The sequence below is a fragment of the Oryzias melastigma genome, linkage group LG2 (genome assembly GCF_002922805.2).
Source record: "Oryzias melastigma strain HK-1 linkage group LG2, ASM292280v2, whole genome shotgun sequence".
NCBI lineage: Eukaryota > Metazoa > Chordata > Actinopteri > Beloniformes > Adrianichthyidae > Oryzias > Oryzias melastigma.
In genome coordinates this window covers 17,093,223-17,118,063 of record NC_050513.1, presented here as the reverse complement: position 1 = coordinate 17,118,063, position 24,841 = coordinate 17,093,223, and the positions used below count along the sequence as shown (strand labels likewise).

The following is a 24,841-nucleotide window of genomic DNA, read 5'->3' as shown; positions in this document are numbered from 1 at the left end:
GCAGCGTTAGCTTGTGCTGAGAGGACGGCGGTGTTTCGTTGGGACGTTCGTGAGGTTTCTACAGAGATGTAGCGATACGTGGTTCGGTTCCGAACAATCCTCTTTAGCTAAAGTGTCGTAAATGAGTGAATGCGTGTTGAACGTAAAGACAACGTGGCTGTGATTGTGAGACTAGCAGATGATCGGAGCTGCTGCTGTTCAGAGGACTTTGGTGTTTGTTGGAGCTGAAGATCTTCTGCAGCTGCAGGAACCATGTCTTCAGAACCTCAGGAAGATTCTGACAGAGAACAACTTCCTGCTGCTGAAGGAACCATCGTCCAGAACCAGGAGGAGCTCTGTGGTCAGAGCGGACTGATGGATTCAAACTGGAACCCGCAGCTTCAGCTCCACCTTGTCGGTATGCTCACTGCATCCTCCTGCAGACTGACAGATTCACGTACATCTTAGTTTATCTCGTCTGAACTGGTTTCTGGCTCCTAACTAGAAGACCGAGGTGAAGTTAGTTGGATATTGGATATTTGACAGACATTCGCTCTGGGCGTAGTTAGGGACCGTCAACAAATTAAAGTTTTACCATCAACAAATAAAGGTTTTTCTTCAATAGCTTTTATGTTTTTATACTTAAATGGTCCAAATCACTCTAGAATATGAAATTTTAGCTCTGACCTATACGGGTCAGCAACTTGGATTCATTTTGGACGCTTTTTCTATTTTTAGTCAAATTTTTACTGTAAATTTATGCCTTATTCTTCAATAGCTTCCATGATTTTATAACTAATTGATCCAAATCACTCTAAAATATTAAAGTTTGATTAGATCTATCGGGGTCAGCAATTTAGATTGACCTTCGATGCTTTTTCTATTTTTAATCATTTTTTTTACTGTAAATTTGCGCGTTTTTCTTCAATAGCTTTTAGGTTTTTATAACTAATTAATCCAAATCCCTCTAAAATATTAAAGTTTGATTATATCTATCGGGGTCAGCAATTTAGATTCACTTTGGAGGCTTTTCTATTTTTTGTCAATTTTTTACTGTAAATTTACGCGTTTTTCTTCAATAGCTTTCAGGTTTTTATGACTAATTGAACCAAATCACTCTAAAATATTGAGGTTAACTAAGATCTATCGGGGTCAGCCATTTAGATTCACTTTGGGTGCTTTTTCTATTTGTAGTAATTTTTTTACTGTAAATTTACGCATTTTTTTCAATAGCTTTCAGGTTTTTATCCCTAATTGGTCCAAATCACTCTAGAATATTATGGTTAGCTAAAATCTATCGGGGTCAGCAATTTAGATTCACTTTGGATGCTTTTTCTATTTTTTGTCAATTTTTTACTGTAAATGTACGCGTTTTTCTTCAATAGCTTTCAGGTTTTTATAACTAATTAATCCAAATCACTCTAAAATATTAAAGTTAGATAAGATCTATCGGGGTCAGCAATTTTTATTTTCACATTTTTAGTTCTTTGAACTGAGAAGGCCATTTGATATTCTCTGCATTTCAGTTCTTAACTGAAGCTTTGTTTATGTTTTTCCTTAAAATATATATTATTATTGTAAAAACACATTAGTATTAATTGTTATTTTTATTTTAGAAAGGGCATTAAATTAACATATTGTTTTTAAATTGTTCAAAAAAGTTTTTAAAGAGAATAAAATTAGACCTTTGTTTTAATATTGATTATTGCAATGTTTGCCATATCGAGATACATCAGTATCGTGAGCCATGCATCGTGAATCGCATCATATCATGAGTTACCCTAAGATTCATAGTCCTACTCCCCACACACTGTTTGCAGCTTTCAGACAGACCAATTAATCAGAAATCCTCCAGTCCCAACAGTGAGAAATCTGATCATCAGAAATCCAAATAGACACAGTTCTTTAATATCTTCCACAGACAGCTGAGTCAAACCCATCAGCCTCCACTTGGCCCATGGATCGTTGTTGTGCTCAACTGCATGAGTTCCGTCTGGGCCGGAGGGGTCCACTTTCCCGTTCTTTAGTGTGGATAACATGCATGCTCAGAGGGACCACAGGACAAAAGCCTTGAGAGTATGGAAGTGTTTGTGACTCATATCTCAAAATAAAAGTCAATATTTGAAAAGCTTTTTCATTTTCAAAATGTACCTGCATTACTTGTCTCTTAAATGAAATATAAAAGGAATTCTCAAACGACTTTTTGTATTTCTTGTTCAACACCGCTCATTATGTAAATTAATTAAAATGATAAAGATATTTCATTTTCAAAAAATTCTCTGGTCAATTTGATTTAGTGTTTAAACTAAGGAATTTCATTCTTAAACAAAAATTTTAAATTGTGCATATTCTGAGTGAGAATATAAAAAATGTGATTGGTGCTTGACTATTCACAAAGTCGTGAAACATTTCAAAAACCTTTTTCTTGTGTCCTCCAGTCCTCCCCCAGCATTGGATGACTGAAGAGGAGGATCTCTGCAACCAGCAAAGGAACTTCAGAGTGGAACAGGAAGAACAAGAACCTCAACATTTTAAAGAGGAGCGGGAGGACCTGGAAGCTCCTCATTTCAAAGAGGAGAAAGAGGATCCAGAACCTCCACTTCATAAACAGGAGCCGGAGGAACCAGAACCTCCACATTATAAAGAGGAGCAGGAAGAACGGAAAACTCCACAAATTGGAGATGAACACGGAGTACCAGGACCTTCGACAATTAAAGAGGAGCCAGACGAGTTCTTTATCAGTCAGGATGAAGAGCAGCTTGATCTGAAACAGGAGACTGATACCTTGATGGAGATTCCTACTTTAGAGGAAAATAAAAACAGTGAAGCAGATCTAAACAATCAACCGAGCTCAGAAGAAACTGATAGTCAGGATGAAGAAGGAAACCAACATGAAGAATCAACATCAACTCTAGATGAAGAGACAGAGCCACAGAACAGAGATCGGAGGAAGAGAAGAGACAGAAGTCATGTCCAAAGTGTGGCCAGCTCTCACATGTTAGAGAGTCAGTGTGACTCTGTTGTTAGAAAAAATCCTAAGAAGTCTTTGGTGAAGAAATGCAAACAATCCCCAAATGACAAAAGACCTTCCTCTCTAAAGTTTGGTGAAAGCTCAAAAATAATTAGTGATCTCTCTGACTACATGGGAACTGGGTCTGATGACAGGTGTTATATCTGTAAAGAATGTGGTAAAAAGTTTTGTAACATGTCTCGGTTCAGAATTCACATAAGAATGCATGAAGAAAATCGATTTTCTTGTAAAGAATGTGACAAAACTTTTAAATGTACATCTCATCTCAAAGCACACATTAGAACTCATACAGGAGAAAAGCCTTTTACTTGCAAAGAATGTGAAAAAAGTTTTAGTCGTTCTTGTCATCTCAAAACACACATGAGAACGCACACTGGAGAAAAGCCCTTTTGTTGTAAAGAATGCGATGCAAGTTTTAGTCATATGTCGCATCTAACAACACACATGAGAACTCACACAGGAGAAAAGCCTTTTTCGTGTAAAGAATGTGATAAAAGTTTTAATCAAATTTCTCATCTCAAAACACACATGAGGACTCATACAGGAGAAAAGCCTTTTTCATGTAAAGAATGCGATGCAAGTTTTAGTCGTATATCTCATCTCAAAATGCACATGAGAACTCACACAGGTGAAAAGCCTTTTTCTTGTATAGAATGTGATAAAAGTTTTAGTCAAGTAATTAATCTCAAAACACACATGAGAACTCACACAGGAGAAAAGCCTTTTATTTGTGAAGAATGTGGTACAAGTTTTGGCCATATATCTAATCTCAAATCACACATGAAAACTCATACAGGAGAGAAGCCTTTTGCAAAGAATGGGATTCAAGTCTTAGTCTTGTAGCTAGTCTCAAAATACACACAAGAACTCGTACAAAAGAAGCCATTTGTAAAGAATTTGGTCCAAGTGTAAATCATGTATCTGATCTTAAAGCACACAAGAACTCATACTGGAGAGAAGCATGTTTGAAAGTTTCACTCGGTATGTAGTATCAATAGACACATGGAAACTTGCATGGCTGGAGTATTTTCCTTGTCAAACAATTAAATGATTTAATGTAAATTTTAAACTTTGCTGATCAGAGGTCAACTTCTGCACCAGAACAAAATACATTTTTAATGCTTAAAACTTCTGGTCTCATAGCAACCTGAGCTGTCATTGCAAATATACTGAGTGGCTGTTGGCCTTTATACCACATTATGCAGTACTTCCAATTGAGGGAGACACAAATGATTATTCAATATGTAGAAATAAAGATTTTATATAGTTTTAATGATATTTGATCTCTCGAGGACAGTTTATTTTAGGTTTTCATCATCTCTAAGCCACAATTATCAAAAGCAAAAAAGAATGAATACATTTCGATCCATGTGTGAAGATACTAGACAATTGGCTTTACTGCTGACGAAATATGGTGCAAATTTTCACAAATTGAATTCTTATAGATGTACCTGTACATGGAAATGTGTTGGTTTGAATTATTAGAGCAAAATCTTGAATTATCATTGTGGTTGCAGTTTATATGAAGACGATGTGCATGTTGTCTAGGTACTTATGGTGCAAATTTTCCCAAAATGAATTCCTTCTTAGATGTACTTGTACATGGAAATGTGTGGTTGTAGTGTATACTAAGACTATGTGTATGTTACCATGCCTTAAAAATATTTTATATGCCTGTTTCATCCTGAAAGAATGATAACACTGTATATAGAAATGTATATTTTATATTAATGTATAATTTTTATGTTCTATGTCAGATACATTATTATTATTGGCACAATATGAACTTTTACCAGGAAAAGCAGTGATGACAAAGGGTGTGAGAAGGCCGGTCTTTTTAGAACTCATTTAAACAAAGCAATGCACGCTGTGTCTTGTCTGTTGCAACTCCATTAAGCAATGGCGTTAGGGCTGAAACTGATCGGTCTGATAAAAACTGACTATGTACCGGTTCAAAATGGTACCAGTTTTGCTACCAGAGCCCATTTAGAGAGAAAAAGATCTTACTGAAAATGTTGTAATGAGGAGGTGGATAGAGAAACAGACTGGTGTTTCTGTCTCTTGTTGTTGTGATTCCTGTTTTGGATCAGAGATTAGAAGTGTTTCTCTGTTCTTTTTAGTTGTCAGTGTTCTGTCTCAATCTTTACTGTGAAGAATAAAGTGGACGTGAACAGTCAGAAGTGTGGATTTCTGCTGCTTGTTGGTTCTCTGCAGATTCCAAAGCTGGGGTCTATTCAGGAAAACAGGGTATGTGACACACCCGGGTAAGTTTAAGGGTAAGTTGGCTGATATCCTCCACTTCGGTTACAAAACTGCATGTAAACTTAAGAGATAAAAGACAAATATATGAGGATAAAGGACTATTTCATGAGAGTTAAAGAACTTTGTTTAAATTGTATTATCTATGAAAAACATCACATCAAATATCACGTTTATCTAAAAATCCAGATCACACAGAAAGACGTATTCTTGATTTTATTTGACCATTAGGTCTGTTGAGCAGAAATATATAATGCTGAACTGAAATGTAATTTTGTGTGTTTTTCTTCACAGTGTGTTCCACATACGTACAAGCAAAGACTTCAGTGAAAACAGACATGATGGAGCCACAAATATCTCACAACAGGTTTAATAGTATGAAAAGAAAAGCTGAAAAAACAACCACAGTGTGTTTGTGACTGAAGGAATGAAGGAAGTTGTCATAAATATGATGGAAAAATAAATTTAATTTACAGTTGGCCTAATGGGACATTGGCTTCTGTGAAGAACCAACTCAACTATGGTGCAAATACCAAGACATGAAACATCCAAACCACGATGATAAATAATCAAGACAAATACAACTTTTAACAACCAGAATCCAGCAAGTAGCACAAAACTTTATTACCCACAATGCACACAGCACAGTATAGGTCATGCAGCAGACAAGGTATTTCCAATAACTTTATTTTTGTACATCATTGCAGTTTTCTCCTGACAGATGGAATGATGGGAAATGAAATTTATGTTTAAAAAAATAAAAAGAATGATTTAAAAAACGCTGACGTAATCAAATATAAAAGTTTGTCACCAGGAGAAGATAATGGAGCCTGTAGTTCACAGCTGGTTTGGGAAGCTGGAGTAAAGTCCCAACAGATTTAAAATAATTATTGGCAGTAAATAAAAACTATTAAACTCACATTTATTCGACCTAAGTGGAGATGAAGAGGTTTGAGTCAGATAGATTTAAAGAACTACAAAAAAATTGGAAACACTTTATATAAGATTCCTTAACAAGCGTTATTAACTTATTAACAAACATTACCGGTTATTAATAAGACATTTATTAGTACAATTAACCAAACAAGGTTTATTAACATACATATTAATAATTATAACCATCTAGATGGAGACCATTGTCTACAAAGACCATAATAATAAACCGTTTATAAGTTTAACAAATGTATTAACCATCCTTGTCAACATTATACTGAGTGTTTTGCAGCATCTCATTTAAAATGTTACCAAAACACCGAGTGTTTTTGTTCTGCTTTCACTATTAACCCTTAACCTCATCAAAAAGCGTATTTATTTCTGCTGCTTATTGCCTTGGTACAGAACCCCTAAACAGACATCAAATAAAATAAATAAATAAAATAAAAGTTTAAATTTCCTACACAAACACACTCATTTGGGGCTCCATTCATTGTGACTCACAACTACTACACGCAATTATGCAAAAATGTGGCATATATTTCTAAATAAGCATGTTTTTATATAAGTTTGAAAAAACAACAGCTTTAAAATAATTATTTTATTGTTGTTCACTAGTTTTAATCTTTAATCTTCTATGATTGAAAAACAACTTTTGGGATTTGAACAAAGTCAGTTTCTTAAAAAAAATTGTAAATATATATTATATGTCATGTTATAAAACCTGACATAAGATTACACTTTCAGTTATTATCAGTGTTTTGTTTTTGCTAGAGAATAATTATGAACTGAAACTTTCAAAATAAAGGGAATAACGGTGTTGAGTCAAAACGCACGTAATTGCACGTAAATGAGAAAAAAAGAAGAAAAAAATTTAAAAGGTAAATAAATAAATAAAGTAAAAATACATAAGTGCAATTGGAATAGAAAGAATACTTTAGAAATGTTGTTCATGCTTCTGATTTTAAAAGGGGAACTTGACAGGCGGGAACCAAAAGTTGCGTCACCACGTCAGCGCGGCTGCAGGCACGTAGTGATTTGGACGTGGCGCGGGAGAAAAGGTTCTGATCGGACACGCCAACAGGTAGACGAGCGTTGGGGCCGTTCCTTAAACCTCGCGGAGCATCTTTAAAGGCATCTAAAAGAGTGGAGAGGCAGCCGGTAAGATGCGGAAATACGCGAATGGGCGGGGTGCTATTGATCGGTTGTGTGCTGCGGTGTCAGATCAGCTGTTTGTCGCGTGTCAGATATTTTTCCGGATGTGAATTGTTTGTAAATCAGTGTTATGTTAAGTTACTTTCTTGTTCTAATCTATTTTTTTTCTATGTTAATTCTTGCAATATTGTTGTTTGATATTTAACAATTTATAGTTATTTGTTAATTGTAACAAAAAATTCTCATCATAATTTCTATCTGTGTGTACAGGTTTTTCACCTTGATTGCTTCCACCTTGATAACTCATAACAATACTCACAAATTAAGAAAAAAAAGAGAAAATCATTCCTAAAGAAGAAAATTCAAATAAAACAGTGAAACAAGTTATGAGTCTGGAGTCATGAGTGGAGTCCTGCTATTCCTTCTATTTGATGCCTTCCCCTTCAAGTGGGGTAAAAGGACTTGACAAACAGTTTTGATAAACATGCAACTTTTTTATCAGACAAATGTTTGGCTCGTAGAAATCTAATATGGCTGGTAGACTTTAGATGTTCTAACCAGTCATAACTAAAAATGTTCCAATCATTTGATTGAAGACAGAAACCACGACTGATTTGGGGGGTAATTCCGTGTAGGAGGAGAAGATCTGGAGGGAAGTTGTTACTCAAAGATGACAACTGTTTAAAATAAGGCCTCAGTGAAGACCAGCCTAGGCCTCTCAAAACGACAGTCCTATGATTACAGAGTTCAGAGCTGAAATTGCATTCAGACTCGCGCCTCGTTTCTAATTTTATGTTTGTATTTACAGAGCTTACTCTAACAAGACCCCACCGTCTCTTAAAGGGGATTTCAACGCCTCCTCAGACCGTTTTTCCCTGATGAATCCCAGGGATTCCAGCAGTCCGAATACTGCAAATCCAGCTTGAAGGATCGTTTATGTCAGTAACTTTCTAAAAACTCACTGTAACAAAATGCTGTTACTTCATATCCGGTTTGACAAAAGATTCAATAAGACTCAAGAGTAAAAAAACGTATATTTTGGTATTTTACTTGAAAAGAAAAGAGGAGACACACAATGGTTACATTTACTCTGCATACTGAATTTGAACAACACAATCAGTGATACTATTTTGGACACATATATACAAGAGTTCATCCTCTCCTCACAGCTGCATGTCTGTGGCCTTCAGTCCCCAGACAGGATTTATTTAAAACAGAGGATATAGTGTCTAACGATTCTATTAGCAACAAGACTTAAAAAAAAACAAAACAATTAAAAGGTTTAAACAAGCTTTTATATGTATATATATATATATATATATATATATATATATACAAACTGTGATAATGTGATTTAAGCTTACAAACCTGGAGATTTAGAATAAATGAAAACATTTTTCTCGAGTGTCTGATCCAGAGGAAATAATGAGTTCTGCTACTTTCAACAAGAACATTGTCAGACAGAATTATCTTCTATTACACCAACAAGAAAATAAAAAACAAACCTGAGCACCATGGTACTTCCAGGAAATGAAGAAGCTCTTATTTTCTACAAGTTTCATTTTGATTCTGTTTTGCTGACACATAAAACTTTTACCTGTAATACACAAACAATAAAGAGGTCAAAAAAACTGTTCTGTATTAAATTGCAACCTCTTTCTAAAAAAAAAGAAAAAAAAACTATGCATGTTAACGCATTAATGCATGCAATTAACAAATTATGATTAACGCATTAACACAAATTAATCGCACCACTTGGAGTAGCAGTGTTTCTCTCTCCCTAAGCAGTGCAGTCTTCCACAGTGAGCATTAAAACACCTTATTGGATTCTTTTCCCACTGATACCATAGTTATTTATAGGGTTTCACAATAATATCGGTTACCGATAATTATCGGTAATGGACATTATGACGTCACACCGATAATTCCGATAAGAGAAAAATTAGCCGATAGAATGGGCTGATAATTAAAGGGTTAAACTTCCTCCCTCACCACTCTGTATTTACTTGTGTTACAACTTGTCTGCTCACCCCAAAAGCTTCAGACTCATTGGTCCAGCTTGACGGTGCCACTGTAGCGACCCCACAACAGCGCAGCCTCCACATGCACCACAAAGACAGACGGATCTCTCCATCTCTCCCTCACTGAGCTGAGCTGCATGAGGAAGGGGTTGGTCTCGCCCCTCCACTGACACATGGACAACTAACGTACGGCGGAGGGCACAACCCGCTGGCAAAGAGGTCCAAAGTGTCTGTTTATCCACAGTAGATGAAGAGAGCGCGCTCTGTCTCAGATGTAAAAAAAAGTTTATTTTAATGGCGGGAACACCAGTAACTGCTCAGGTGGCCGAGTTTTAGAAATCTCAGAGCCTACTTGCAGCTCTGCACAGGTTCCTCTTTAGTGAACGTCCCCCAGGGAACATATATCACACACACAAAGGTTCCTACCCTGTTACGTCCTGATACTACATCCCCCTTTCTTAAATGAAGAACTTCATGGTAAAATCACTAAAATGTTTCAGTAAACTTCTCAGTAAACGTTGCACTGCTCCACAACAAAATGTTCATTAACAAACTAATATTTCCAAGGACTAATATCTGTAAAACCCTGAACAACTGCACTTAAACACCAAATATATCAGGTCTGTCCAAACACCGCGCTACATACACCAAACAGCAGAGAGGTCCAAGCCTATGCCTATGTTTTTGAGAAATTCATTTCTATGAGCACCTATTCATTTTGCACATCGGTTGAAAACAAAGCAGTAATTTTGAACTTAGAGATCAAAGTATTTCTTTTGCATGTTATTATATTGGGAATATTTGTATTGAAAATGTCCTTGTTACATTGCTATTTAAGTTAAAGTCTTAACATTTGTTCTGACCATTAAAATGCACTTTCTCTATTTACAGATGTTTAGCAGGCTGAAAAGCTAATAGTGTTTGTACTACCTGTTGTTCAAGTTATTTACAAAACAAGTTCTGAAAATGTGATGGAACACATAAGATCCATATCCTCTCATTTTGTACTTGCAAATGTTTTTTTCTCAAGTATTAAAAAAAATATTAGTTGGTTATTGGTATCTGTATCAGCTGCAAGAGGCCAGAAAATATTGGATATCAGTATCTGCTGCAAAAAGTCAATATCGTGTATCACTAGTTATTTACAAAATAAAAAAAGATTTAATTGGTTTTTAGTACTTTAATCTTGATGTTTTTTTTTTTTTAATTTAGATCGCATTTTCACAAAAAGCAGACTATTTCATCTATGGTCTGGTGCGTGATCATGTCATGTAAAATTAATTTCGTAATTATTTCAAGATTACTTTTTTGCAGATAGTAAGTGGTCGGCAAATACGGTTAAAAAAATTAATCAGAATTCATCTTTAATTTTATTAATTGTTGTCCAAGTTTGCGATTCATTTTTTTTCTCTTATCAATTCCCAGCTATATAAACGTTTTTTTCTTTTGAAACCCTTTTCGTCTTTTCCATGAGACTTCTGCTGCGTTTGTTTTTCAAGTTGACAATTCAAACTAAATGATTTGTCTTTTTTTTACCAGGATAAAGCTTTTCTCTTGTGTGAGTTCTCATGTGTTTTGAGGCTACCTTTAGAAGTAAAACTTTTATCACAATCTTTACAAGAAAAAGGCTTTTCTCCTGTATGGGTTCTCATGTGTGTTTTCATGTAATATTTACTGCTAAATCTTTTATCACATTCATTACAAGAAAAAGGCCTTTCTCCTGTGTGAGTTCTCATGTGATTTCTGAACTGAGACAAGTAACCAAAAAATTTACCACATCTCTCACAGACATAACGTCGTCCATTAAACTCAATCGAGTCCCACTGACTTTCTGATGTGTGAGATGTGTCCACATTTTGGACATGAATTATGTCTCTTCTGTTCTGACTGTGTTCATTATGATTATCAGTAGGAATCTCCATCAAGATTTCAGTCTCCTGTTTTAAAACAAGCTGCTCTTCATCCTGACTGATGGAAAGTTCCTCCTGCTCCTCTTCAATCTGTGGAGGTTCTGGTTCCTTCTGCTCCTCTTCAATCTGTGGAGGTTCTGGTTCATCTGGCTCCTCTTTAATTTGTAGCAGTTCTGCTTCCTCCTGCTCTACTTTGATCTGTTGATATTCTGGTTCCTCCTGTTCCACTCTGAAGTCCCTCTGTTGGTTGCAGAGATCTCCCTCTTCAGTCCTGCAATGCTGGGGGGGAACTAAGGGAACACAAACACAAGAAGAAGAAGAAGTCTTTTAATACTTTAAACTTTCTGGAACTGACGGACGCCCTCAAGCGTCCTGCTGTGCAGCTCTGAGATCAACGTGATAAAACTCTGCCTAAAATAAACCTAAACTTTTAAAAAAAAAATCTGTAATTGAGATTTTATTGAATTAAAAAGAATATGGCATTTATTTGTACATTTTGTACAAAAGCAATTTTTAATTTTAATAAATCAGGCGGACGACGAACATCGATCTGACTGCTCCGATCCAGAGCAGCGCGTCAGTGGTGAGGCGGCGGAGCAAAACGGAGCTGTCTGCCATTAGAAATCCAACAACGAGGAAATTAATCGTTTTATTTTGGGATGAGGTCCAACATGAGTATTCTACTACAACGAGCACCGGCGTTGTCTAAAAATTGCGACAACGCTGTGGTTCGCCGCGAAAGTCGAGCCCACCGCTGTTACAAGAGGTGAGCAGTTCAGAGTGGACAGGTGACCTGAGATCCAGCTGGATCAAACTTCACCAAAAACACTTGTATTATTTTTCACAAAAACAATTAGGAGATTTTATGAGAAAAAAGAAAAAAAACTGGAAGAACAGAAATAAATAAAAAGAAAACATAAATATATTTCCAGGAAGGAAAAATGTCAAATGGACAGCAGTGCTCTTTTTCTTAATTTTACGGCTGCCAGGACGTTGAAGCCACAGAGGCACACAGTAGTACAGACGCCGTCTGTAAGACGACATGAGAGGTCACATCATGGAGCTGTGAAGTCTGTGATGGACCTCCATCAACAGAAACTGTTCATGTATGCGGCCCAAAGAAATATGTTCATTTAAAATGAAATTTTTGGTTGTATTTTCGGGTTATGCGAAAAGTGAATGTAAAGCACACATTTTAACAATCATTAACTTTTAACACACTAAAAACTAGATATATACCACTACCTGTGATAATGCAAGTGTGAATGCTGTAATATGAATTTGGCCGCTGAAGACACCAGAGCAATTAGCTGAAAAAATGCCGAAGCTGAAAGCTTGCTAAAATATTAGCTAAATGGTAAATTAGCCAAATTGCTGGAAACATGTCTAAATCAGCAAAAAAAAAAAAAAAAAAAGGCATAAAATGTTAGCTTAACTTCAAATTAGCTAAGAACGGGAAAAATGCATAAATTAGCTAAAAACACCTATCATTTTGCTAAAATGTTAGCTTAACTCCAAATTAGCAAAAATACTGGAAACATGTCTAGACTAGCCAAAAACAGCTCGCATAATGCTAAAATGTTAGCTTAACTCCAATTTAACACACTGAAAATGTGATTGAGTGTTTACTTGCCGCAAAAGGTACAGAAAGGAGCAGGAGAATCACTGAATAGTTTTTTCCGATTAGTCAACTAATTGGGTCATGCGCAAACTGGATGTAAAGCACATATCTTAACCATCATTAGCTTTAAACTAACTATAAACTAGATATAGCATTACCTGCGATAATGCTAGTGTGAATGCTGTAAGCTGAATTTGGCTGCTACAAATGCTAACGCTGATAGTTAAACCGCTGAAATTGATGGCTAAAAAAACGCTGATGTTGATAGCTGAAATTGCTGAAACTGCTGAAGCTGATTGCCAGCTAAAGTATTAGTTAAATGTCAAATTGGCATAAACTGAAAAAGCCTAAATTAGCCAAAACGGTTAGCATGTACCTGAAATATTAGCTAAACTCCAAATTAGCCTAAAAACAGACAAAAAAATCATAAATTGGGCAAAATAGCTAGCATGTAGTAAACTTGAGCTAAACTCAAAAATGGTTTAAAAACCTTAATAAATATCAAAATAGTCCAAAAAGCTATCATAACACCATTACAACTTTTAACGTTATCATACTCCGACTCCATATAATATAAAGTAACGACTGACTATTAAATTAGTCGTCGACTGTTTTAATAGTCGATTAGTCGACTAATCATGGCATCCCTATTTGACACCGCGTTGATAAATGGACAAATAGCCAAACAAAGTATTAATACAATTCCATTTCACTGTGATAATTTTATTTAACCCTCATGCTCTCTTATCGGGTCCAGATGACCCCAGCCTTACATTGATGTGTGATCCCTACAAAGACAAAAGTGGACAGGATTTTATGTCTGCCACGGACTAGAGCTAACACAAACGATTATCATCAACCAACCATCATTATCTTTAAACTTGAGGTCTTTAAGTTATATTCTAACTAAAATAAAGACAATAGTTTATTAATCTTTTAATGAATCATGCAGCTTTTGTCCTTCATTTGTTTCTGGCATTAAAACAAGACTTAAATCAGAGGTAATCTGAATCAACTACAGAAAACTTATTAAAAGCCTGAAATTCTTTTTAAAGCTTTAAAACATATATTTAATAAAACATGTATAAAGTATTTCAAAATCTATTAGCAGATACAAAAACACTCACTTGCTCACTGAGGCCCATTTATAAAAGGAAAACATTAATGACACACAAAGAGTTTAGAGACATTGCATCTTAAAAAATTGTAGAAATGTATATTTTTTAAAAAGGGAGAAAACGTGAGTTGTTAGAATGTACATCAGTTCTTTCATTCTTTCACACCTACATCCACTGCACATGCGCAGACCCAAACTACTTCAGATTTTTCAGTTTGGTGGAGAATCCATTAATCTGTGTTACTTCTTTAATGTTGTGGTTACTATGCTGTTTGCTGCAGTTTAATTTCAGTATAAATTTCTAATCTGCGCCGTCCTCGCGGCGTTTGGTTAGAAGAGCGTGGATTATGAAACGTTCACTATGCAGACAGAAGCGCCGTAGACACGGATCTGCTGCAGATCTTCTGGTTTATCTCCAAACAGCGCAGTAATGACAGCCGAACAGGATCCATTTAAACCCAGAAAACTGCAGCGACAGAGCTAGCTGTGTTGGCACCGATGTTAGCTTAGGTAGACGAAGCTCTCTGTTCAACGTGATCAAACTCAGTCACAACATGCTTCATCTTCAGGTGTTCATGCATCGCCACAGCGACCTCATAGAACACAAGTTCTGCTTTCCAGAAATTACATTGACACTTTTTCCACTAACATTTTTCTTATGTTTCCCACATTTTCAAGCTCTGTTAGCGTTGATACCCCAGCCTACCCACAACTTCCTGTGACATCACTGCTGACCAGCTTAGCACTAGGGCTGCCACGATTATTCGACTAATCGACTATTAAAATAGTCGACAACTATTTTGGTCGTCGAATCGTCGTTTTTTGTTTGTTTTTTTCCTTGTTTTGATCTTAAAACTACGGTTCGCGCCTTCTATTGCGGGGGTCTTCCATTCTCTTTGTCACACATGCGCAGTGGTGCTAATCCGGTCTCAGTGACGTAACAGGAAGTTCCCGGTAGGCTCATAACAACACGCTCGCTCGAAAATGTGGGAAACATAAAGAAAATAAAAGAGGAAAAAGTGTCAATGTAATTTCTGCAAGACAGAAATTGTGTTCCATGAGAGCACGATGGCGATAAATGATCACCTGAAGATGAAGCATGTTGAGACGGAGTTTGATCACGCTGAACAGAGAGCTTCGTCTAGCTAAGCTAACATCGGCGCTAACACAGCTAGCTCCGCCGCGGCTGTCATTACTGCGCTGTTTGGAGATGAACCAGAAGATCTGCAGCAGATCCGTGTCTACGGCGCTTCTGTCTGCATAGTGAACGTTTCATAATCTGCGCTCTTCTAACCAAACGCCGCGAGGACGGCGCGGATAACGAGTTTACACTGGAAATGAACCGCTCGTCCGAGGCTTCATCCATATTCCGCGCCGGGATCACGTCGTCCGGTTCGAAGAGCGGATTATGAAACATTCACCGCGCAGACAGAGAGGCTGTGTGTCGGTACGGATCTGCAGCAGTTATGGAACGATTTAAAACTACGAGTCCCAGAAGTGAAGGAGCTCACCTAAAGTCCAGAGCTAAGTTTACAAGTGTAGCATTACATTATCTGCATTAAGCTACAATTAAATGTAACCTAAAGTCACAAAAACAACAACAAACAGCAAAACAACCACAACATTAAAGAAGTATCACAGATTTAAGGGTTCTCCACCAAACTGAACAATATGAAGTATCGGTCTGCGCATGTGCAGTGGATGTAGGTAGTGAAAGAATAAAAGTACTAATGTACATTCTAACATCCCCTAATTGTCCCTTTTTAAAAAATATAATTTTCTCCCTTTTTATTTATTTTCTTTGTTTCTATGGGCATCCTCAGGTTTTATATGTATAGGAATATCTTCAGTTCAAAGATGTTATTAGTGTTTCGCTTTAATAAATGGGCCTCAGTCAGCAAATATTTTGAGTGTGTTTATATCTGCAAATAGCTTTTGAAATACTTTATAAATGTTTTATTAAATATATGTTTTAAAGCTTTAAAAAAGAATTGCAGGGTTTTAAAGAGTTTTCTGTTGTTGATTCGGATTGCATTATTTGATTTAAGTCTTGTTTTAATGCCAGAAACAAATGAAGGAGAAAAGCTGCAGATTCATTAAAAGATTAATAAACTATTGTCTTTATTTTAGATAGAATATAGCTTACAGACCTCAAGTTTAAGGATAATGATGCTAAGATGAGTGTTTTACATCCACTCGCCGCACGAACCGATTAGTCGACTAATCGAAAAAAATAGTCGGAGATTAGTCGACTATTGAAATAATCGTTTGTGGCAGCCCTACTTAGCACTACTGTGCAATAAGTGTGCACCGAAGTTCTGAGATCAAAACAAACAAACAAAAAAACGGCGCTTCGACTAACAAATTAGTTGTCGACTATTAAAATAGTCGACGTAGTCACAACTAATCGGGGCAGCACTACCACGGACACCAGTGAAAATTAAAAAAAAAAAAAATCATTGAAAAAAAAGTTCAGCGCGCTGTCTTATGGGGTCCAGATGATTGTTACATCCTAAGAACACTTCTTTTTCTGCGTGACCTATGCTAAAAATGGATACTGAACCCCACAGAGGCCGGACTGGACTGGATGAAGTGTGAGCCTGGGGTCAGTCTTTTGATTTGTTTAAATGTCTTAACATGGTTGAATACAACAGTATTTATTGTACTGTACGGGGAATGTTGCACTGAAAGTGTTCATAGTAATATTACACACACACATAACAAAGTTAATATTTGTGTCATTGCTTATGGAAATTGACAGTAAAACTAATCAATATCTGTGATTAGTTAGATAATCTCTCACACACAAGATGGCGGACCGGAATCCTCCATCGGTCCACTAGAACCCGGACCAGAATATTCTGGAAGACGGGGGGGCTTATACTCATTGATGAAGTGAACACACCTGAAGCTTGAAGCTGAAGCTGTGGTTTCCAGGCGATATCCAGCAATCTGCGCTGACGACAGAGCTCCTGCTCGTACTGGACGATGGTTCCTTCACAGAGTCTGCAGATTTCTTCAGCAGCAGCAGCTAGTCGCTCGCTGATCAACTCTCTCAGAGACTGAAGGGAAGACATGGTTCCTGCAGCTGCAGAAGATCTTCAGCTCCAACAAACACCAAAGTCCTCTGAACAGCAGCAGCTCCGATCATCTGCTAGTCTCACAATCACAGCCACGTTGTCTTTACGTTCAACACGCATTCACTCATTTACGACACTTTAGCTAAAGAGGATTGTTCGGAACCGAACCACGTGAGCAAAACACCGCCGTCCTCCGAACAAAAGCTAACGCTGCTAGCGCCTCGTTCTGTTTACTTCCGGGTCACGTGATGAAACTTTATTTAAATACAAATATGTAAACTCCTTAAGTGGACCACAGTATAGTTAAAAATACTTAAAAAAAACTCTTTCAAATTAGGAGATAATAAATTAAAAATATAAGTAAAAAAACAACACTTGGAAAATGAAATGATGGCTCTTTTGATGTTGTCAACATACAATGCTCAGATTTGACAACAAAGTGCATCTAAGACTAAATAGAATTAATTACATTAAATTTAATGTATTCCTAAATTACAAGAATATATAAAGAAATCTTCTAAGTGAATCATTGAGTGTTTTAAATGTTATGTTAAGACATCTTTATTCAGGAAAATTTTAGCCTTCAGTGTGTTCAGACTGAATGTAACCATTGTCTTGCTTGAAAGTAAAACTTTAAAAGATACATTTTTGACTCATGAGTTTTATTGAATCTTTTAGTATGTTTTGACAACTGAGTTTCTTTAACAGTGTTTCTTTACAGTCCATTTCCAGAAAAAGTTTCCTAACAAGCAGGCTGAGGAGGTAGACAGGGGGAAGGCTGTTAATGGCTTTGAAAGTCAAGAAAAGAATTTTGTAGTTAATGGACGGGAAGACAGTGAAGCTGCTGGAGAATAGGAGTGATGTGTTAGTAAAGGGGAGTTTTGGTAAGAGTTCTGGACCAGTTGGAGTTTATGGAGAAGTTTTCTGGGAAGGCTGAAGAGGAGAGAGTTGGAGAAGTCCATGCAAGAAGTAACAAGGCTGTAAACCAAAATAAAGATGATGTGGGGAGTGAGGGAGGCACAAAGATGGTTGATGTTGTGTAAATGATAGAACGATGATTGGGAGACAGTACTGACAAAAGAGGGAAATGATAGGCAGCTATCAAGAATAATGCCAAGGCTTTTTGCTTCAAGGGAAGAGGACACCAGTGAATTGTCAGGAGAGGATAAGGTGATTGCATTTGGAGAAGACAGATTTAGAGCCAACAAGGAGAACCTCAGTTTGATTGCTATTAAGTTGTAATGAATCAGTTGAGAACCAAAATTGAGCTTTAGATAAGCAAGTTGTGATTGCAGTGTAGTGGAGGAGTAGAGTTGGGTGTAGTTGATAAATAAAGCTGTGTGTTGTCTGCATAACAGTGGGATTGTACATTAAATTTCCTAAAATATTGCCAAGTGGGAGGAGGTAAATGATGAAGAGGAGTGGTCCAAGGACAGAGCCTTGGGGTACACCTGAGGTGACTGGGGATGGCTGGGTGTGGAAGAACTTGATTGAGTGTGAACAGAAAGGTAAGACTTAAACCAGTTGAGGGTGGTCTGAGCAATGCCAATAGCCGAGAGTCTCTGTAGGCGGGTAGAATGGGAAATTCTATCAAAGGTTGCACTGACGTCAAGGAGGACAAGAATTGTGAGGAGACTGGAATCAGCTACCAACAGGAGGTCTCTTGTAATTTTAACGATGAAATTCATTTGGAATACATTTAAATATTAAACTGTAGTAAATAAAGAAAGACAGTAATTGTGAAAAAAGTAGGAAAAACAATAGTCTCCTTGATTTAAATAATTTTTAAATTTGCAAATTCATAAAGCAAGAAAATGAGATGAAACATAAAGAAATCAAATAATAAACTAAATTAAAGACCTTTAGGATGCAAACATGTTTACTCGACATACTGCAAAGACTTTAAAACAGTTTTTTGTTTATATAATAATTTGATTTACAATAGTACACTGTCTTGTTTTGTTCTCTTTATCTTGTTCTGCCCGTTTTCTTTGTTTTCATTTTGTTTTGTTTCAGGAACCTTACTTGTGAAATGCTGTATATGTTACATGTGTAGATATTATTTGATAAGTCAAATCTCAATAAAAACTTGAGTTGAAAAAAAAAACAGTTTCTTGTTTCAGTTTTTTTCTTAAAGGATTTGTTCAATAAAAATGATGCCGGGGAGGCTAAAACATATATATATTTTTATGTTGAAACTACAAATATCTTATAAGTTTTATGGGATGTGCCTTGGGGTGGAGGTACTTGGCACTGGCCCTCCTCCCATGATTGCAGCATGATTGGCTTGGCCCCTCTCCTCTCAGTTTTAATTGCACCTTGGACATGTAGGCCCCTTGGTAGGGAGCTTGCTTGGACATCACTGCCAGCAACCAAGAGATGTCCTCTCAGCACCCTATCTGCCTGGAACTTAGATATGTTGGCCCCCTTGATGGGAAGGTGTTTGGACATCACTGTGAGCAATCAGTAATTCCCTCTCAGTGTCTTAGTGTCAGTGTCATACCCGCCACACGCTCTTTACGCCTCAGCGTGCCAACTCCCCCCGTAGGCTCACTATATTATCTATAGCCACCTGGTGGACAGCAGAGCTCGCTAGCACACTAAAGTGGAGCTTGCTAGCATGCTACGCTGTCCACTGGGTGGCTAGCTAGCATAGTGAGCTGACCTATTGAGTCCCCACTTAAGTCAATGTGGGCAAACGCAGTTGGAGCCACCACAGAAACTTCAGACAAAATCAGTTGAGGCCCACGTTTTCTGCCTTCTTTTAAACCATTTGGGACCCACTTGGCCTTGCTGGCTGGGAGCTCACCTTTGCACTAATAATATGCGTGACAGAATGAAATGCTTTACATGTGTTTGTAAGCACAAGTATGTATGTGTGAACTATAGTTGTATTGTGTACATATTGACATGTCAGTATGTGAAGATTTTTGGAGCCAGCAGGTGTACTTGTAACATTTGAGTGTGTGTATGTGTGTGGATAGGCCCTGCCCTTCAAACTTGCATTTACTCCTGAAAGTAATGATGATAATCTTCCAGCATTTTGTTACTTGTTGTTTTATTAGTCCCCTCCTACTACGTAATCATCCTCCTATTTCTTTCCCTCATTCCACCTTTCTCTTGTACCCCTTCTCTCTTCCCCTTTCTTCTTTTCTATCTAGTACAACAAAAAATAATACAAATATAACCAATAAAAATAAAGCTGAACCCAAATTACAAAATGGTTTTATACAATTATACACCTTATGTCAGAAGACCCATTGTAACGATAAAATATGTCCAAAACAAGAGGCATTGAGCTCTTATCTGTTTGCTCAGCTGTTGGACAGGACAAGTTAAAAAAAAATTAGATAAAGTGCAGTTCTCCATCAGTCCACCAGGGGAGCTGCAGCACATTAACTGTACACTTTTTTTTTTTTTTTCATTAACTGTACACTTGATGCTGAGAGAGACAGTGGAGCTGATCTCAGATCAGTTCATGCTGCAGCTCTGACACTCATCTCCACTTCCTCTGATTCCATCATCACTCTGCTCTCCACCTCCAGGAACAACATCTCTGCAGACCAGATGATGATGATGGCACCCTCTGATCCAAAAGGACAAACATCAGATTCACCACCATCTGCAAAGAGAAATGAGAAGTCCAGAGATGAAGTTTTGTCTCCTGATCGTGGTGCATCAGTCAGTAATGGAGCAGAAAGAAAGAGCAGCAGGAGCTTCAGTTCTGTTCAGAGCAGCAGCTTCCTGTCATCTTCACCTGTTGGAGCTTCTGCTGCTCTGATTGGATGACTGGTGCCTGAAGCCTGTCATCATTCTCCTCAGAGCTTCACTGAGAAAGTGCAGCTTCACACGAAACTCTGCATCTTTGCTCTCAGACTAACTTTAGGACCAAACATCTGGAAGCAGCTGGACTGACTCCAACCCTCTACTGACCTCAGAGTCTGCAGTTTGAAGTTTGGACTCTCCACCATATCCTGGAGCTGCTGAACATCTGGAGACTGAAGATCGTTGTCTTTCAGGTTCAGTTCTGTGAGGTGGGATGGGTTGGACTTCAGAGCTGAGACCAGAGCAGTACAGCTGATCTTTGACAAACTGCAGCTCCACAATCTGAATCAAGAGCAAATAGTTGAGTTAAAAGACAAAGTTCATGTTTTTCATTCTTTAGTTCTTCAAGGGTTCAGAACTGAAGAAGATCTGGAGATTTGAGAAAAGTCCAAAGATGTGAAGCAGCAGCAGCAGCAGATCAGAAGAATCCAGCAGAGAAGGAGAACATGCAGGAACATTCAGGAGGAGAAAGAAGTGATGAGGAAGTGTCAGCAGCAAATGCTGGATATTGATCCCTGATCAATGACTTCAGCTCTGAATGAAGAGTCAGAAGATGCTGGGAGCTTTGATGGATGAATGTGAGCAGATGTTTGTGGATGAATAGGTGAGGATGTTTGTGGAGGATGTGAGCATGTGTCTTTCAGGGCAGCATCCAGCAGCATGACGTCACTGTCTCCTCACAAACATCAGCATATCACATAAAAAGGAACTTTCCCTAGACTTGCAGTAAAGAGGAAGAAAAAAGGATACATCTGCTGACCTTTGTGGAAAAAGAAAAGATTGGACCTGAAGGAAGCTGACATTAAAATGAAAATGATATAAAGAAAACATTCAAACATTATATCATTTGTCACTGTGAATGGACAAAGGGTCAGAAGAAAAAAATCAGCATGAAGATGGTCAGTATTCAGCAGGAGAACATCAGCCTCATGTCTGCAATTTAGTATATTGATCTGAACACAACTGAAACATGAAGTCTGACCTCAGAATCTGGAGTATGCAGTCTTGACTCTTCAGAAAACCACACAAATGAAGAACTCCTGAATCCCATAGGTTGTTGAAGCTCAGGTCAAGTTCTATCAGATTAGATGGGTTGTTCTTCAGAGCTGAGCTCAGAGCTTCACAGCTGATTTCTGACAAACTGCAGTTGACCAACCTGGGAGCAGAAAGAAAAGTGTGTTCAGAAGCAGTGATGGCAGCTGGAGTTCCAGCTTTGTTTGGAATCAGATAAGCTGTCAGCAGCAGGACTGATCTGGATATTCTTCCAGATCAGCAAACAGCTCAGTTATTTGTGTCTGAAAGCACCACTGACTTTAAATTAGAACACAAATCAAGGTGTTCAAAATAAAAATATTAGGCTTTTTCAGCAATAAAATAAAGATGTAAACTTAAAATTGGAATACTTAATAAAAGTGAACAGCTGCTTCACAACTACAGAATAAATGAAAATGTTTGACAAGAGTTAAAATACCATTAGTGAAACAGATCTGTTTCATATAACCAGTATAACATAATAAACTCAATTGTCTTCAGTTTTTTGAAAACATGGCTGTGGAATGGTAATCTTCCAGTAAATCTTAAGGAAATTCTTTATCTGACATGTTTTGTCTCATCCATCAGGGAGTTTAGCTTTTTTTTACTAACCTCAGAGTCTGCAGTCTGCAGTCTCCACTCTCCAGGAAACCATACAAAACTCCTAAATCCTGCAGGTTGTTTTGGCTCAGGTCCAGTTCTGTCAGATTACATGGGTTGTTCGTCAGAGCAGCGCCCAAAGCGTCACAGCTTATTTCTGACAAACTGCAAGTTTTCAATCTGAAATCAGGCAGAAAATTGTGTTCAGGAGCAGTGATGGCAGCTGGAGTTCCAGCTCAGTTTGACTTTCAGGAACAGTGAAACATGATATTTTATTAGGATATTTCCAAAACTGCACATGGGTTTCAAAATGATTAAATGATTAATATATGAACAAATTAATTCATGAACTATTAGAAACTGAAATAATTTTTTTTATTTAGCATGAATTGATGAGCTCACAAACGTCATTTCAACAAGCATTTTCAATTTCATTGTGTGTTTAAGTCAACTCAGAATATCTGAAGATCTAACAGACTTGAACATTTTCTCAATGGACATATCATGTGGTGCATGGTATTCATTTCAGGTTCTATTTTTACAGCAATAAGACAAATAATTAACAACAGTTTTTTTTTATCACAGCAATAGTGTGAAAAAAAGTGATTAACAGCCTTACAACTGCAGAAAAAATTAAGCTGTTTGACAAGAATTACAAGATTATTAGTGAAACAGATCAGTTTCACATTAACCATCATCACACAACCAATTTGATTGATGATGAAAAAATGAAACAATTATATTTTTTAAAACAAGACTGTAGCAAGAAATTTCTCCAGTAAAACTTGATAAAGTTTTTTTTATCTGATACATTCTCATCGTTCAAGGAGTTCAGCTCATGTACTGACCTCAGAGTCTGCAGCCTGCAGTTTGGATTCTCCAGAAAACCACACAGATAAAAAAATCCTGAATTCTGAAGGTTGTTGTCACTCAGGTCCAGTTCTGTCAGATTGGACGGGTTAGAATTCAGAGCTGAGATCAGATTTTCACAACTTCTTTCCGGCAAACTACAGTTCTTCAACCTGAAAGCAGACAGAAAAATGTGTGTGAATGGTGTAAAATTGATTAAGTGTTGAATGTTCAGCTCAGCTTCTCTGTGAATGAATGTGTCTGGTAACAGTCAGACTGCAGAGTTTTGATGGTTCTATTGTCAATACTGATGGTGAAGTGGGCTTTTCTGAACCCAAGCCCACTGTCAGAAATGACTTCCTGACTTCATCTGATTCTAACAGGAAGCTTCAGCAGTCTGATTGACTCTAATCTAGTGGATGTTTGCCCAAGCTTCAAACTGACAACAAACTTCCTCCTTCCTCCATCACACTGAGGTGTGATGTTTCCATCACACCTCAGTGGAGCTGCAAGTCCAGCTTGACCAGACGGTTTCACCAACACCTTTGTATGTGTGCGTGCACATATGTGCATGTTCACATACTATGATAAATAGCTTTGAATTCTGAATGTTTTGTACAGATTCGTGGAAACAGAAAGAAAGGAGTTCATTTAACGGTAATTAGGGACTGAATCAGTACAACATTCTATGGGGTGTATGTCACTGGTGACATTAACAGGTTCTTTATTCTCATTAAAAACACAACTACCATTATTTTTTAAGAAAACTAAAAAGCAAAAAATTAAAGCAACAAAAAACACTGCATTAAAATCAAGAATCAATCATTTTGATAATCAGAAGGAAATTTGTTCAAGAGTTCTGACCTAATTGCTAACAGTAAGACCGAATCTAAGAAAACATTAAAGTTTCAGAATAAATGCAAATTGGAATGGAAATTAACAGAGTATACCTAGTCTATAAAGTGATTAACCAAACCAAGTAGAAACAGAAATCTGTACAAAACTGAAAAGATTTCATCTGCATGTGGACTTCATCTGAACTCTGGAGTTTATTTCTGTGCTGTTTGGAAAAATCATTCTCATTGTTCCAAATTTTTTGAACCAAAAATGAAAATACTGTGGAGACACAAATCTAACAAAGTGATCAGCTTGAGTTTGGACTTCTCTGATTTCCTTCAGACATTTCTATATTTACTGAACATAAATCTGTTGTGAAGCAGAAGCAGGAAATTAAGAAGAGCCACAAAAAAGAGACATCAGTGTGGAAGCATTCCCTTATGTCTTCTTTTCCTTAACCTTGTCAGAAGAGGCCATAAGGTGAAGGAAAGCTTGTAGAAAAATTAATCAGACAACTGCACCACCTCAAAGCTGCGATCCAGGTTTGCTGCATTGAAATTACACTACATGTGATAAGATCTTATCCTTCGGG

The 24,841-nt window shown here is 37.2% G+C and overlaps 2 protein-coding genes and 1 long non-coding RNA gene across 5 annotated transcripts in view; 1 reads left to right on the top strand and 2 right to left on the bottom strand.

Moving 5' to 3' along the window:
* LOC112156769 (gastrula zinc finger protein XlCGF57.1) overlaps window positions 1–6,036 on the top strand; it is a 7,049-nt gene extending 1,013 nt beyond the window's left edge. Inside the window, exons 1-3 of one of the 3 annotated variants that reach the window (XM_024289115.2) lie at window positions 260–397; window positions 1,901–2,055; window positions 2,418–6,036. In XM_024289115.2, the coding sequence (XP_024144883.1) occupies window positions 2,435–3,853 (1,419 nt within the window). In that variant the 5' untranslated portion in view covers window positions 260–397; window positions 1,901–2,055; window positions 2,418–2,434 and the 3' untranslated portion in view covers window positions 3,854–6,036. Of the gene's footprint in view, window positions 1–135; window positions 398–1,900; window positions 2,056–2,417 lie in introns of those variants that run through there. The other 2 variants (XM_024289113.2, XM_024289114.2) reach the window with 2 other exon arrangements.
* A 2,336-nt stretch (window positions 6,037–8,372) lies between these two features.
* Window positions 8,373–16,991, bottom strand: LOC118599580. Its single transcript, XR_004948987.1, has 2 exons — window positions 16,932–16,991; window positions 8,373–11,578 (listed from the first exon to the last, which is right to left on the bottom strand). It is a non-coding gene; the product is annotated as an uncharacterized LOC118599580 (long non-coding RNA).
* A 3,172-nt stretch (window positions 16,992–20,163) lies between these two features.
* Window positions 20,164–24,841, bottom strand: part of LOC112156756 (NACHT, LRR and PYD domains-containing protein 12-like) — a gene marked incomplete at its 5' end in the record, with an annotated part of 84,657 nt that continues 79,979 nt past the window's right edge. Inside the window, 5 exons of the mRNA XM_036214676.1 lie at window positions 20,164–20,728; window positions 21,040–21,213; window positions 21,914–22,087; window positions 22,576–22,743; window positions 23,412–23,585. Coding sequence (XP_036070569.1) covers window positions 20,719–20,728; window positions 21,040–21,213; window positions 21,914–22,087; window positions 22,576–22,743; window positions 23,412–23,585 — 700 coding nt within the window. The remainder of the gene's footprint in view (window positions 20,729–21,039; window positions 21,214–21,913; window positions 22,088–22,575; window positions 22,744–23,411; window positions 23,586–24,841) is intronic.